This window comes from Filicampus tigris, chromosome 2 (genome assembly GCF_054856515.1).
Source record: "Filicampus tigris isolate MCC_2025a chromosome 2, RoL_Ftig_1.0, whole genome shotgun sequence".
Classification (NCBI taxonomy): domain Eukaryota; kingdom Metazoa; phylum Chordata; class Actinopteri; order Syngnathiformes; family Syngnathidae; genus Filicampus; species Filicampus tigris.
This window is the reverse complement of record NC_141218.1, coordinates 13,450,825-13,464,181: the sequence shown is the minus strand read 5'-3', so window position 1 is coordinate 13,464,181 and position 13,357 is coordinate 13,450,825. Positions and strand designations below refer to the sequence as shown.

General features: G+C 40.9%; 1 protein-coding gene across 1 annotated transcript in view; it reads right to left on the bottom strand.

The window, feature by feature from the left end:
* fstl5 (follistatin-like 5) overlaps positions 1 to 13,357 on the bottom strand; it is a 117,168-nt gene that overhangs the window by 43,231 nt on the left and 60,580 nt on the right. The window contains exon 6 of the mRNA XM_086016672.1: positions 12,350 to 12,470. Within this exon, the coding sequence (XP_085872798.1) occupies positions 12,350 to 12,470 (121 nt within the window). The remainder of the gene's footprint in view (positions 1 to 12,349; positions 12,471 to 13,357) is intronic.

The following is a 13,357-nucleotide window of genomic DNA, read 5'->3' as shown; positions in this document are numbered from 1 at the left end:
CATGATATATTTCTGTAATATATTTCTTTGCCAAAATTCCCGCATCCACAAATCCAAATTTAGTCACACAAAACCTCTCCGTATGTATTGCGAGGCAGCTCGTACATCACTTCCACCCGAGAATAAGCCGCTGCCCGTCTTATGAAACAAGATCAGCGGGATGTTTGCGTTTCTCCTGCCAAACTTGCAACAATTTTGTGGTTCACTCGGGCTGCAAGCTTGTATGAAATGTACATAATGTGAAGTATTTCTTAATAAAACGTGTTTTACTCCGAATAATTTTTCACCACAATCCGATTCCGAAAGCCACAAAACAGTGACGTGACGTCTTCAGTCGGCACGTAGCCGACTGAAGGACGATGCTCGCAAAAGTAGCAGTAATGTTCGTTGTTTTATTTTACTTTTTATTTCGCAAACGCAACAGCCAGGGGATGGCAAACATAGATGCAAAGGAATATATTTCAGAAATAGTGTAACAAATTGGGTTATCTGTGTTGTGGTCGAATTTATGTTTTGCCGAGTTGTGTTGTTTCCGAGATTAATGAATGCATCGCGCGGCTCGCTGGATGGGAGGGCATGCGAGCGAGAGGAGCCGAGGACGAACAGGAGAGCCGTTGCTCTTTTTTGACTGAACGGTTGTCATACTGTATTGGCGTGGGCTGTGGCCCACAGTAGCCGGTTGGACTAATAAAAAGATGATAATTAAACTATGTCTGACGGCGTGTTCTTTGAAGGCGCTACAATATATCATTAAGCGTGACGTCATCGGCAAACGCGAAGGACCAGATCACATCTGCTACTCACACCAGCTTGCAGCGGTCTGCGGGCCGGTTCTAATAATAAATCAATATCATCCCAGGGGTCGTAGAAAACCTTCTCACGGGCCGGATGTGGCCCGCCGGCCTTGACTTTGACGTATGTGCCATAAACCTATCCATACACCTAAACACTTGCCCTAAACTCTAACTCCTAACCACTATCTGTGACCACCCAAAACATTAACTCGAAATCTTTAAAGTGGAAGTCAACGCAAACATTTTTTTCAAGAATATGTTCTATGCAAGCCCACTAGTTGAAAGAGGGCATTCTGATATATATTGCGTTTGTGGAATAAGTGTTAATCCACTCGTTTTTAGCAATCTCTGGGGCCAGCCATTTTGTCGTCTGTCGACTAAAAATGACATCACAACTGCTCACAAGGACCAATCACGGCTCAGATTTAGAAAACAGGTCAGCCGTGATTGGTCGTTGTGAGCAGTTGTGATGTCATTTTCAGTCGACAGAAGACAAAATGGCCGCCCCCAGGGATGGCTAAAAACCAGTGCATTTTGCTGCTTAACTTATATTCCACAAACTCAAAATTAATCAGAATGCCGTGTTTCAACTAGTGGGCCAGCTGGGAACATATTCTTAAAAAAAATATCTTTGGGTTGACTTCCGCTTTAACCCTATCTCCTGACCTCAAACCTGAACTCAAATCCTAAAACACAACTCTAACATCTTTTAGCCCTTACCATGACCCCAACCCCAAAATATAACCCCAAGTACCCTAAAATGTTGCGACGGCCTGCAAAATTTTAATTACCTCAAAACCAGTGGCCAAACGTTGGCCACTCACAAAAACTTGTGGAACCTTGCACGCTGTGCGAGAGCACATGCAACAAGACAATTTTCTTTTTTTTTTTTTTTTTAATTGTGAAATATGTTTTATTGTTGACAAACCTCTCCTCGACTCCATCCCGGTTTTTGGCGGAAATACACAAATGAGCTGATTTGCCAACCGACCTTAACTCCAAAAGAAGAAGAAAGGAGACGAACACAGAAGATGAGCCAATGTGTGTGAAACCACTGTTATTAACTAATGTGTGAAAAGAGGCGGGTCTTGGGTAGTGTGCCAGAGGAGACAAATATTAATGATAATGAGTCTGACTCGTTTTGAAAAGAAAGGTCCATAGCAAAAAAAGTCAGGTAATTCTGTTTTCGGGATGACCGGCTGCGTAAATTTACCTGACTGGGCTACTTCAGTGAGAACAAACTAGAAATTCTGTTGTTGCGGGAACACCAAATTTGCTGACAGAACTGGCACTACCAGCCTGATCATTAACTTTACATCTTTAGTACTTCAGCTGCATAACTTGTTCATTAAGTGTCAAAACTTGCTCATTAAAATGAGAATTTAAAATGTAGTTTCTGCTTTTACTGCCAAGTATTTATCAGTAGTACAGTGAAAGTGAGAGGAAATGTGATTTACTTCCTGAGTTTATTTACAGTGCGAGCATCTACATTTTCTGCTTGTGCCCTTATAATTTTAAGTTAGTGTGCTCCTTGTAAAAAAAAAAATAAAAAAAAAAGTTAGTCTGGAGCCATTCCCGATAGATACAAGAATGTACTACTTTATTTCCAGTGGTGGCTGGAGGGTTGCATGGTGTCCAGGAATTGCATGAAGCACTAAGTGAAGTCACGGAGTTGTGTTACGCAACCTTGCGTCTTAGAGAAATCCTTCTTTAAGCTTTCCTTCCAAAACAGACTCCATTAGTCATGCTCCTGAAGATGTAAAATCCAAGCTTAAAGACACTGCGCATTTTGGTTTTAACCTTCCCTGTCTTGGCGACCTCGGCCAACCTGCCAGAGCCCAACTGGCCAATGGGAGCAGAGTGCAGAGAGAACGGTGAAGCTCACGGCTAAGACCGGTAATCTCTCTCTTGGCGGACTAAATCGCCGCCGGGACCTCAGCGAAATTCGAGGATTAATAATGCCCAGTGGTCCAAACCTCCACCACCTTTTGATGAACTATCATTGCTGTGTTTCATGTACGGCTGTAATGATTCAAAGGTGAATATTTCCATGATCCAGTATCAGCGATGGATCTTCAGCAAGTTTTCCTCTCGATATGATGTATTGTATTAATACTACGAATTTGCATAAAGTATGACAACAATCATATAAATGCGCTTGAGGGACTATAATAGCAAATAAATATTTAGTATTACAGTAATATTACAAGATTAGGTTAACTGTTAGTTCCACAAATGATCAGTGAAAACAAAGATGTAATTATTTGAGAAACATTTATTTATAGAGGCAAAGAAATAGTTAATAATAATCATTTATTCATTGAGAAGAGTCGGAATGTTCTACGAAAAAAACTTCAGAATTATCAACAAAAATTTTGATTTTTTCTAAACCAAGAAGAAGAGACATTCATTCACTCATTCATTATCCATACCACTTATCCTCACAAGGGTCGCGGGCGTGCTGGAGCCTATCCCAGCTGTCTTTGGGCAGTGGGCGGGGGACACCCTGAATTGGTTGCCAGCCAATCGCAGGGCACGCAGAGACAAACATTTGCACTCACAATCACACTTAGGGGCAATTTAGACAGTCCAATCAATTTACCATGCATGTTTTTAGAATGTGGGAGGAAACCGGAGTACCCGGAGGAAACCCACACAGGCACGGGGAGAACATGCAAACTCCACACAGGGAGGCCGGAGCCGGGATCGAACCCACGACCTCTGAACTGTGAGGCGGAACCAGTTGGCCACCGTGCTGCCCAGAAGAGACATTATATACACTAAATACATATATTGTAAATAATGTATTTATTTTTTGTAATAGAAAAAAGTAAAAATGGGAATGTTGGATTTAAAAATGAAAAACTGACATTATGAGATTGAAGTCAAATTTTGGGTGAAAATATTAATAAAAAGAAAAAAAAATCAGACAAAAAAAGTGACCACACTCACTACTCATGTATTGAACCTTTTTTCCCCCTTTGGAACTTATCCCCACGTACAACTTTTTCATCATTTTCCTACTCAGAAAAGAGGTACAAAGTCAACGCTGCAAACTGAGCCCTGAATTTGAAACTTTGGCCACTTTTTCCTACCTGCACGGTGCCCTGGGGAAGTAAAACACATCCGACATTCTCTTGACTAGGAAGGATAAATACGTGAGGAAATTGGATCCGTTGTCCGATGAGCTCGGGCCAAGTGTATTCCCTTCCTCTTCCCCTTGCGGACACCAAATCCTGGCAAAGCCAGGCTTGTCCGGCTCCTGCATGGTACATAGGCTGATCCAAAATCTCATTCCCATAACGTCATCCTCTAACCGTTCAATCTTGTCGCCGAACGCCGCCGGGATGCGCTACAAGCTACAAACTCCATTTGCTGCTGATCCCCGGGGGGAGTTCGCATAGTAAACTTCTCAGAGGGGATTATTTTTTTGGGCGAATTTTCCCAAAGGAACATAGAAGTTAGGGGACAGGAAATGTTCGTGTCTCCTGCTCTAAGCCTCAAGTCTACTCTGTAAACAACCGCAAACGCACAACAGGCAATCAAACAAATGCCATTGGTGTTTTATTATATAGGCATATAGGCAAGTTTACTTGTATAGTGTATTACCTACACAAAGCAAAGAAATAAACAATGAAATGAAATTAAAAGATGAAAATCAGGATAGAATCCCAGCGTAAAATCACGATAAATGAAAAGAAATAGTAAAATGACAAAACAAATAGGTTAACTTGTTTTAATCACAAGAATGTGTCAAAGTTCCAGAATAGAGATGTCATTTTGAAATTTACTTATTACTAATATAAAAATATTACTTTCTTCCCTAATAAATTTTGACTTTAATGAATTAATGAAAAAACAGGAATCATTGTATTTTTCTATTTCCCATGGAATTTGGGGGTGAACATCTTCATTATGAGAACAATTCCAAATACAACAGGATTATCGGTGAGTGTGTGCAGTAAACATAGGCTGTGGCTGAAATCTCAGAGTAATTCACACACCCTTGAAAATGTTACTTAGGTACCTCTAGATGCCCCAAGATTACGCCAAAGCACTACTTTTGTCTGAATGAAGCCCCCCCCAACTCGCGTCAACAAAGTTCCTCAGCATCAAAATGCCACTAGATTGCGCCAAAGCACTACTTTTGTCTGAATGAAGCTCCTCAACTCACTCCAGCATAGTTCCTCGCCACAAAGATGCCGAAAGATGGGGCCAACGCACAACTTTGATTGCTTTGGCCTGAAAACGTCTGATAGGGGAGTTAAGAACAGAGCATACAAGTTCCAAAAAGTTGAAAATGTGCGAATATTTGAAGCCCTACTAATTGTGAGCCTTTTGAATGTGAATCAAACAAATCCAGCACTTTTCATTTGATATTTATCAGAATAGTAATTGGCCCTCCTGTAAGACTTTCAGGCTGGAGTTACTCGACCTCCCCGGGGAAGGATCAACGTTAGACGGCTAACCTGTAATAAGCAATTAAGGAGCAGTACTTAGGGATGCGGCGGCACGGCTACATTTAAAATTGCCGCGAGGGTCGCCGCATGAAGACAAATTACAGGCCGGTCGCTGAACTCGGCTCTTTCTCCCAGCCTGTCACTCTCCTTTGACCGTTCGCCTCGTGGCTCAAGCAGGCAGGTCCATTATCAACAACGGAAGCTACCCGCGAACACTTGAAGTTCAACGCCACGGAGTGCAGATAAAAGCCTTTTTCCCGCACGTTGGCGTACAGGCGGGGAATGAAAAAAAAAGACGGCGAGATCAATAACGAGAAGGTTTCTGTGATCTTGGATGGCGCAGTTGATTCGTGAGAGCTTCTCGGTTCCCAGAAGAAGAAGGACGGGTTTCTGTTTTTGATGTCACATCCCTGACAAAGACAGCAACTGGTTTGAAAAACGAGCGCTCCCTCTTGTCTTCCTTTCTTGTATTTTGGGCTTTGATGTGGAGTGTCGCGACCAAATAAAGACAGCAACACTTGCCCACATGTTGATGCCATCTCACTTGCACTTTTTGTCTTTTTTAGAGGAGGATCATGGATAAAAATTCCCTATTCCGAGCCGCTTTTATAGACAAAAGAACATCTGAAGCGAAAGCAGACATTCTTCACTCGTTACAAAAGTCTGCTTTTGATACTCACGCTTTTTTTGCTTTTCCACTGAATACGTTGCTAGTAGCCCCTAAAAAGATGGCGACAAAATGACTAAGACATTGATGGAACTTTGCCTGAAAGTAACATTTTTATTAGTAATTTTTTCCCCCAACATATAAATGTTCGATACAGGAACCCAACAAATAAAACCCGCGATCCCAAATGAATCCAAATTATTTAGCGGAATCCTGCACTGGCCAGACACTGGGGATATTTGATACCACAATTTGACTCATGAGTAACCGAACAAATAAAGTGATATAGATTCTTCTAATTTAAATGAATCCTGCATGGGTCTATGTTTTTTTTCATCCGGCATCCTGGGGTATTTAATACAGATACAGCATTTGACCTACCATCTGCCAACCACAATTCAAGTCCATGTACCTTGTTTAACTGAGTATCGCACTTTATTTTTATTGTATTTATTTTCTTTTTATATTTAATTTTTTTTTTTTTTTTTTACAACCAACACTGACTGAACATTTGGATATTCAATAGCACAGCCAGCCAGCAACTCACCCATTTAAATTTAGGAGCACCCATCCAAAAATTTGAATTTGAAATTCATTCTTATTATCTGAATCAGGCAATCATGTCAATCCTGAGTATATTTAATATTGCATCCTGTCCACAATCCAGAATCCAATCATTTCCGGACTTCAGCTTCAACATGACAAAAATGAAGATTATTGTAAACCTTGACATGCGTGCGCCTCTGCTCACTTCCTGGTTCTCCACCAATCACCAGCCACTACCATCCTGACATGCTGAAGGTACATTCAGAGACTTTTGGATTTTAGAAGCATACAAAGGGGTGGCGGCATGGCTCAGTGGTAGAGTGGTCGTCTCGAAACCCAGAGGTTGTGGGTTTGAACCCTGGCCCTTCTGACTATATCGAAGTGGCCTTGAGCAAGATACTGAACCCCCAGTTGCTCCTGATCAGTCCGTGAACGCATACTCAGTATGAAGCACTTTGAGTGCCTTAAATGGTGGAAAAGCACTATTCAAGTGAAAGACCATTTTCAAAGTACAAGTCCAACATATCTACTAGTGAAAACATCAACCCAGCATCTTCAGTCTAAAGGAAGCAAGCATTAAACTGCACAAGGACACTTACTGACTAATTTGTCTTTCCTCCCACAAACACTACATGCTTACTAATGTCCATTTGAAAAAAACAAAAACAGCCTCGCTGAATGGAAAGCAGCTGGATGGCACCGCGCTGATTTTTTCCGAGAATTCCCCCGAGACGAGTCTTAAGATGAATTCTAATTGGACTCAATTTTACAGTGCTACCTCAGCCACTACATTTAAATGAATTGTATCAGGTAAAGAGGCAATAATATAATCGGCTAGATGGCTTTATGATGGATTTTATGAATCAGTTACATACACCAACACATTGAAATCGCATCCTTGTATTGAAACCCTCATTTTAAATATTAAACCCAAATTATGTTTTAACAACAGTAATTTGAATACGAAAAAAACCCTATCTCTGGCTTGAAACCCAGAGCTGAATTGCTAACGCTCGCTTAAAACCCAATGCCTTGCTATATGTCTTAAAACCATATTTTAAAACCATTGTCCTTGTCTGAAACCATAACCCATCCTTGAAATCCTAACATTGACTACATTCTTTTAACGCTCTTTCCCTGGCTACAAACTCTGACTGGAACCCTATTTTGAAACCCTACTTCTTCTTTGAAACCCTAACCTAGGCTTGAAACCTTTATTTGAAATCCAAACCCAGGCTTGAAAACCAAATCTTGAAAGACTACCCCTGGATGGAAAAAAACAGACTTGCAAACCTATTTTGATACCCTAACTGTGACATGACTCCCTAATTGTATTTGCAACCTGCTTTGTAACACTAACTTGCCTGTACGATAAAATGGTTCCTTTTCTTCTACTGAAGCGGCGCACACTTGAATCTGCATGAACTGTAATTCTCAGAAGCTTTTTCTTCACATCGATATGATTTCATATTTCCTTTACTGCCGCGGTGTCTTGGCAACCTGGCTGGAATGCGTTCAGTAGGAGGCCGACATGGGGACAGCGCGAGGCCATTTGAAAGGTTATCTGCTGCCAGTGGGAGCACCGATGGAACATAGAGTCATACTAGGAAACTATGCTGTTAGTGATGGATGTTCTCTGCCACGTGTGTGCGTGCGTGTGGATGTGTGTGTGCGTGCGTGCGTGCGTGTGCGCGCATGTGTGCGGGTGCATGCACGCACGGCTATAAGGCAGCGTATTCCCACCCCCATGTCCACAAATAGCGAGGAAAGTGCACGATGCTATCTGCTACCGATGTGATTTTACAATTTATTCCAAAATCGAAGGACTCTCATTGTGTCTAAAAGTGAAGAGGGAATTCAGAGACTCTGCATTCATTGAGACTGTCCTCTGTGCCCCGTAAATTGCTACTGTTCTGGTTCGCAAGAAAGTTCAAATGGACGTAGCAGCTAGCTCAATATTTTTGAACCCTAATTAGCTTGATAGCCAAATTTAAAGCCTTTGAAGCCAAACTTAATACACTAACATTGGCTTTAAACTAGGGATGAAACGATTCACTCAAGCCCCGATTCGATTCGATTTTCAGTTCCCGATTTTTGATTTGATTTTGTTTTTAATTGGTACCATGCTTGTGTGGTGCTGCAGCCATCCGTAAACGCAAAACGCAATGATGTTGGGTGCAAGTGTGTCAAGTAGGGCCGCCACAAACTATTATTTTGCTAGTCAACTCATCACAACAGTAGTCGTGATTAGTCCTCTCTTGATGTTTGATGTCAACCGCGGGACCGTGCGTATACAAAAACTGGTGTTTTGGTTTTTAATAAACGTGAGTTTGCTGACTAATGCCTCCATAGTCCGTAATAGATACAAATACAAATGTTAGCGTACCACAAAAGGACATGCGTGCGGTGTTAAAACCATAATCCTGCCCTTAAACCCTACTTTGAAACTAGAACTTGAAACTGTAATCCTTTTTTGAAACCCTATTTTGAAATCCTAACCTTAATTTGAAACCAACACCCTGTTTTGAAACACTAACCCTGACTTGACACCCTACTTTGAATCCATAAACTAGGCTTGCAGAGCTAATTTGAAATCCAAACTCTAACCCAGATTTTAAACCCCAATTTGTCTGTAATGCAATAATGTCCATCTTGTCTTCTTATTCGTTAAGTGAGTTTGAAGTTTCTTTTTTTCGACAATGACATGATGATTTTCTTATTTTAGTGAAGACAAAACTCTCTTACCGTGCTTCCTCGGAGAGGAAGGCTGTAGTGACAGCCGAAACTGTCAGTGCGGTAAAAGAGTTTTCTCTTCACTAAGATAAGAAGATCATTGTCATTGTCGAAAAAAAGAAACGTCAAACTCACCTAATTTGCCTGAAAAATCTATTTTTGCAACCCTAATCCTGATTTAAAAATTTGATTTGGAACCATAACCCAGGCTTGAAAACCTAATTTGAAACCCAAATCCTGTTTTGAAAATCTAAACCTGATTTATAACCCTGATTTTAAGGAGTAACTCAGACTGGAAATACTCATTTGAAACCCTAATCCTGGCTTTAAACCCTTCTTTGAATCCTTAACCCAAGTTTGAAACCCTAATTTGAATCCCAATCCTTGTTTTGAAGTGCTATCAGTGACCTGAAACCTGACTTTGAAACCATAACCCTGGTTTGAAACCAGAATCCTTAGTTTCCGGCGTATTCCATTTGAAATGTGGTCTTGGATGGGACCTTATTGCTTAATGCTTACCCACAATTCAGTGGGCCATGACTCATCAGAGTATTCAAGTGTCAACGTTAATGTCATTTATTAAAAGAGGTGACGTGTGTGCATGGTGGCTTCCTCCATGTACATTGATTTTGGAGTTGCTTTGAATAATGTATGGACGCTAACGCTCTACAAAAGCTGTGCTGAGGTGCCCTTGTTCAGGGAGCACTCGTGACAGGTGCCGTTATCATGTAAAAATGTTGAAATTAACTCTGCTGACCGAGGTTAACCTTTCACACAGTCCCACCTCTATTACGGCTCTCATATGACAGCCTAAGATGGAAAATTGCTGGCTCGCCTTTGTGCCCTCCATTCTGTGTCATTGCTGCGGGATCTCTTTTTGAAAGAGGTGGTCTTCCCGCCTCTCTTATGTCTCTGATAAAATATTAAATTTACAGGCAGCATAAAAATAGCTTTGGTTTGACTGATTGCACGTAAAGCGACTGCATATCAGTCTACTCGAACAATAATCAATTAAAGTGTCCATCTCCACGCAACGTGTGACCATATAGATATATATATATCCGTCTGTCCGACTTTTTATCGACTTTTTATAACTACCGCTGTCTATCCACAATTGGTCTGTGAAGCAAGTGCAGATTTAAAATATTTTTGTAGAATATCGTCAAATTATCGTTATCGAGTTCTTTGAAAAAATATCGAGATATTTGTTTTTGCCCATATCGCCCACCCCTAGAAATTGAGTACCGATTTCCTTGTGAGCTTCAGACAAACAAGTGCCTACAGTAGTGTTCACATTGTTTGCAGTTTGATCCCTAAGAGCCTTTCGCACACACATAAACACGCTCATTGGCTCACAACTTTGTGTTGCCTGATAAGATGAAGGCGGCAGCGGGGTATTCTGCCGCCCCCCGCCACTAAATGTGTCACGCCAGCCAAATGTCAGAGGAGATCCCGTCAGAAGATATCGAGGCAGGCTGCAAAATGTCAGATGGGAAAAGGAGTCATGAAAGCGTTGATGGCGAAGAGGTGGGGGAGGAACAAAGAGGATGGAAGTGGTGCACGCGTGTTTGCCTTCGCCGAGCACCTGTGTCGCCGTTAATGACTTGTTGTTGTGTGACCTGCTTTCTTTTTGGCAAATGAGAAACTCTCAAACACCCTCAACCCTTCATCTGACTGTGCCCACTGGACCGAGTCAATATGCTTTGATGTAACGATGTGAGGAACTCACAGATGTGAGAAACTAACAGACATAAGTAACTAAGGTCATTCAAACACATAAAGACAATGGGCTTTTTTTGTCCCAATTTTGCCATTTCCCGACCAAGGACATCAAAAGCATGACTATCTAACGTCTTATACTGAACACTGAAATGTTTAGGTCCTGAATACATTACAGGAATGCTAAATGTATATAAACTCAGTTGGGTTTTGACATCAGTAGACTCGGGTCTCTGGAGCACAGTGTCAAAGCAAACATGGTAATCAGCGTTTAGCTGTTATGCTGTATGCAAATGAGGTAAGCTGCCAAAAGAACTTTAGTCAGCTCCAAATGTAAATGCTTCTAAATCCAGGTAAAAAAATGCTGTGCTTTTTCCCCCCATTCCTATGATTAAGGTCTTTTAAAGCATTTCTCTTATAAATTATTTTCCAAAATCTTGTTCTCGCGCTGTATGTTCTTTTAGTAATTTTAGTAATCTACTTTTTATACCTTTACTTTTGCTTTTAAAATGTCTTAAATTCTTGTGTCTGTTTCTTTGCTTAAAATGCCTTATTTTTTGTTTGTTTGTAAATGTCTTTAAATGTTGCAGTTTTAATTATGTGACACACATTGAGCATTCTTGTGTATAAAATGTGCTATTTGAATAAAGCTGCCTTGTCTTGCCTTAGAAGAATTTCCTATATTAGCCTTCTGTTTGATGTGTGTTAAGCATGGAGTTGCTCCGATAATAGGGTTCGAAGCGGCTCGGAGGTGACAATCTTAAATGTTTAATGTGGTCAACATTTCCGGCCAAAAGTCTTTGAGTGAAAGCCGACGACTTCCGAGTCATGACTCTTTGAATTTTGACGTGAATAAAATGTTGCCGATCAAGAAGTACAGGAAACAAGAAAACAGCAGTAAATAAAACAATATGTCCAACGCAATGTAATTCCTTTGCATAAAAGTGTGTTCTACAGACGGCGAGCCATTTCTTGATGACAATGCCATTTTTCAATGCTCCTGCCTCCGCTCCACTTTTGAAACACTCGACGCATACGAGAGTGTCTGTTCTTCTTTGTTTTTGAAAGATAATGTGTGATCCTGCAAAATTTCTGTCTCGGAGGACTTGTTTCGACCTCAGCAGCGGAGGAGAATGTTAGTAGGTGTGGTGCTGTGTGTTCAGAGCACAGCCCACACATTATGACCAAAGCCTGATATTTTGATTTTTAGGATGGCGACGGTGAAGTCTTATAAAATTGAAGGTCAAACAGTATTATTGGTTTACCAGTATCTGAATCTTGACTCCACCCATGTCAGTTAATTAAGGTGTACTGCTGCTATGAATACTAATCACACAACCACATTCAGATAAAGATGCTATTTACACGTTAGGGTCTTATTTCCAGTGTTAACGATTGTCATGGTACCCATGGATACATGGCCGGCCTACCAAAGGCAGTGTAGAATTCGTCCCTGGTCAGGCACTGGTCATCGTCAACATCGTTGTACTTGAGCAGATCCAACAACGTACATTCGCCAACGTCCTTGGGCACACCCTGGTGCTTGATCACCTTGAAAGAGGAGATCGAGAGAGTTAAGATGCCAGTGCATTATTATGATTATTATTTTTACATTCTATTGTGTTAATACCTAGCATGGCCCACTGAAAAAAACCCTGATTTATATTAGGATAATAACTAACAGACATTGCCGCTAACCAATGTTGTAGCTGACCGGCATCGAAGCTAACAAGTAATGTAAATAACCAATATAGCAAAATATATCCTAACTAACTAACAACGTACCTGCCTAACATCGTAATGAGCCGTGACTGAAGAAGCTTGTAACAGATGATGCTGTTGCTAGCTGACACCATATTATATCAACATCGTAGCTAGGAGGCAACATAGCAAACCGATGATGTAACCAATGGCATTGTAACTGACTGACTTCGTAGCCAAAATCACTACTACTATAGGAGAGATTGTGAATAACGGCCATTCCAACTGACCGACATTGTAACAAACCAACATCATATCTAACTGACATCACTACGAGCCAGTATAATTTAACTAGGCAACTTTGGGACTTACAAATTGTAAATAAACAACATTTGAACTGAGAGACATCGCACCAAACCAAAATCACAACTAAGCGATACCACAACTGAGTTAAAATAACAGGCTAAAACGGCATTGAAACTCACCAAAGTTGGAGCTACAGTAACTTATCTCACAACTAGACAAAATTTAATTAACCAACCTTGTAGCTGCCCAATATTGAATCTGATAAACAATGTAGCTAATAAACATTGTAACTATGTAGCTAACTGACATTATACCTAACCAACATCATAACTAACCGAATTATAGTGGCTATAATTGTACTTTCTCCCAGACACTCAACAGCTGTTCCATGCTGTTGATCAGTGATGTCTATGAACACCATTGCACTACTT